Source organism: Theobroma cacao, chromosome 10 (genome assembly GCF_053813885.1).
Source record: "Theobroma cacao isolate CCN51 chromosome 10, ASM5381388v1, whole genome shotgun sequence".
Taxonomy (NCBI): Eukaryota; Viridiplantae; Streptophyta; class Magnoliopsida; order Malvales; family Malvaceae; genus Theobroma; species Theobroma cacao.
The window spans coordinates 26679676-26682422 of NC_142648.1; the positions used below are offsets into that span (position 1 = coordinate 26679676).

General features: G+C 34.9%; 1 protein-coding gene across 1 annotated transcript; it reads right to left on the bottom strand.

Moving 5' to 3' along the window:
* Window positions 1-1985: 1985 nt before the first annotated feature.
* Window positions 1986-2747, bottom strand: LOC148760537 (uncharacterized). Its single transcript, XM_088810520.1, has one exon. It carries the CDS (start codon window positions 2745-2747, stop codon window positions 1986-1988), a length of 762 nt encoding a protein of 253 aa, XP_088666646.1.

Consider the following 2747-nt stretch of genomic DNA (forward strand, 5'->3'; position numbering starts at 1 on the left):
GGTGTTGACTATGGAGAAACATTTGCTCTGGTAGCCAAGTATGATACAATTAGATTACTATTAACTCTAGCTAATGCACATAATTGGAATGTTTATCATCTGGAAATAAAATTTGCATTTCTTAATGGCATATTAAAAGAGGATATTTACACTGAGCAACTTGAAGGGTTTGAACTGTCTCCTAGTCAGAACAAAGTATACAAGCTCGACAAAGCTTTATATGGCTTGAAGCAAGCACCTAGGAGGTGGTACAGCAGAATCAATGATCATTTAATTCATCAAGGCTTTGTTAAAAGTCAAAATGAAGCTACACTGTACACTCTCAAATCAGGTGATAAATTACTATTGATAGTCTCATTATATGTGGATGACTTACTAGTTAGTGGGAGTTGTGAAAATGCCTTGCAGAGATTTAAATCTCAGATGCAAGCAGATTTTGAAATGACAAATTTAGGGCTTATGAGATATTTTCTTAGACTTGAAGGTCATCATTTGAATACTGGTATGTGGCTATCTCTGAAAAGCTGCATCTCAAAGGTTCTCAAGAGATTTCAGACGATAAATTGCAAAACTGTTACAACTCCATTTGTTGGAAACAGTAAGCTTTGTGCAGATAGTGGTAGTAAGCTTGAAGACCCTTCTGCGTACAGAAAGCTGATGGAGCTGATGCCTTCTTCTGTTCTCTTGGCTGATTGCTATTATGCTTCTTTATCTGCTGTGCTGTGCTTATTCACGTCTGTCTTTTCATGGGTAGTCCTGTTTCTTTTTGAGTTTGTTTTGTGCTTGGTTTATATGTATAGATTGTGAGTTGTATAGTTTTTGTACAGAGTACTTTTGTAAGTAGGTGTTATGTGAATTCTATTCGAATTGCTTCTCATGCGGGATATTGTCTTCCTTCTAATGGAAGAGTGGTCCTGCTTATGGTTGTTTCTTATGAAATGAATATTATTATTTACCTTTAAATAAAAAAGAAATGTGAGGAGAAAATTTCATGTAGATTACTACAAGCTGTCAAAATTTTATAATTATTACATGCCCAAAACATGGTAAGAATACATCTTGACTCCTGTTTTATGTATTTGTTTTTGTGAACAAACCAATTGAATGTGTTTGATGATTATATTTACCATAATACAATATCATTTGTTAAAGAAAACATTACGATTCATATGGTCATCTCATAATTTATCTTATAAAATATTATCTTCTCGAATATTCGACTTACTGGTGGATATATTTATTATATGGTACTTTAAATATTTGTTTTGCAACCAACAAAATCTTACCTTAATACACACTCGAGCATTTGATTCATTGATTGGTACATGAACCCTTATTTAAAAAATAAGATTCAAATCTCCTTTCCTCAATTAAAAAAAAAAAAAACTTACCTTAATACTCTAAAACTTTTAACTCTGAAGTTCAAATATCATTATTGAGTTGGGTTGATTTGATCAAATTATTTTCAAAAGGTAAAAGTGAGTTTCTTTAAGTAATTGGATGATTTAAATGCTGGAAAACATTAACATTAATACATTTCATGGCCAATCAATATCAGAAGTCTACTTTGGTTAGGACTGTCCAAGAGCACTACTATGATTTAACCATCCCCACCTAAAAAGCAGATTATCCTCTTTCACTCAATTAAAAAAAAACACAATAATAACATTACAGTTTGTAGAGTTAATAAAAGTACACATACAATGGTTGGCAATCATTTCATATGGTATTGCTACGTACTAGTGTAAGAAAATTGGGCAAATTGACAGGAATGAAACATCGAATTCCATTAATTTAATTTCCTAACATAATTTTTTTAAAAAAATACCAACAGTAGAAACTTTAACACCACATAATGTTAGAGAGAATGAAACAGTACTAAATAAAGAAATAAAAGAGACAACCTGACAGACAACCATCCGAGCTGGGAGTAATGCCCAAAGGAGTTCTCATGCTAAAGAAGAAGAATGGGAACCTCTAACACATCAATCAAACTTCACAAGGATTGCAAGAATGATGCTTCCATCTTCAATCTCCAAATCATCGGCTGTTCCGTTCGGTCTAATAAATTTTTTAGAATCAATAAGGAACACATGGCAGTTAAGAGCACCATTGCGGGCAGAGTAATCAACCATTAGATTATGTAGTGGGGTGCTTCGCCCAATCCAATAGAACAGATTATCATCTTTTATCATATTATGCACGATCAGAACAACCGGTTTCTCTTCATACCCCCGAGGCAGAGAGATCAGGGTTGACTGGGTTACAACCCTGACCATGAATTTGTTGCATCCTATAACTCGAATGATATCTTCATCTTTCATCTCTAGATCATCAGCTGTTTTCTTCGGGTCTATACGGGAATTGTCATAAAGGAACACATCGGAGTTGAAGGCAACACCAATGCGTTGAGAGTAATCAACCATTAGCATTTGTAGCGGTGTGTTTCGGCCAATACAATAGAATAGCTGATCATCTTTTACAAATTCCTGCACTCTCAGAACAATGGGTTTCTCATCATTCACCCTAGGCAAAGAGATCAGGGTTGATCTGGTTGCACCCCTGCCCGAGGAATTGGTCCGTGCAATAACATCAATGATATCTTCATCTTTCATCTCCAAATCATCAGCTGTTTCCTTCGGGTTTAAGCAGCAATCGTTATATAAGAACCTCTTGGAGTTGAACGTAACACCATTGCGTTGAGTGTAAACGAGCATTAGTTCTTGTAGCGGTGTCTTTCGCCCCAT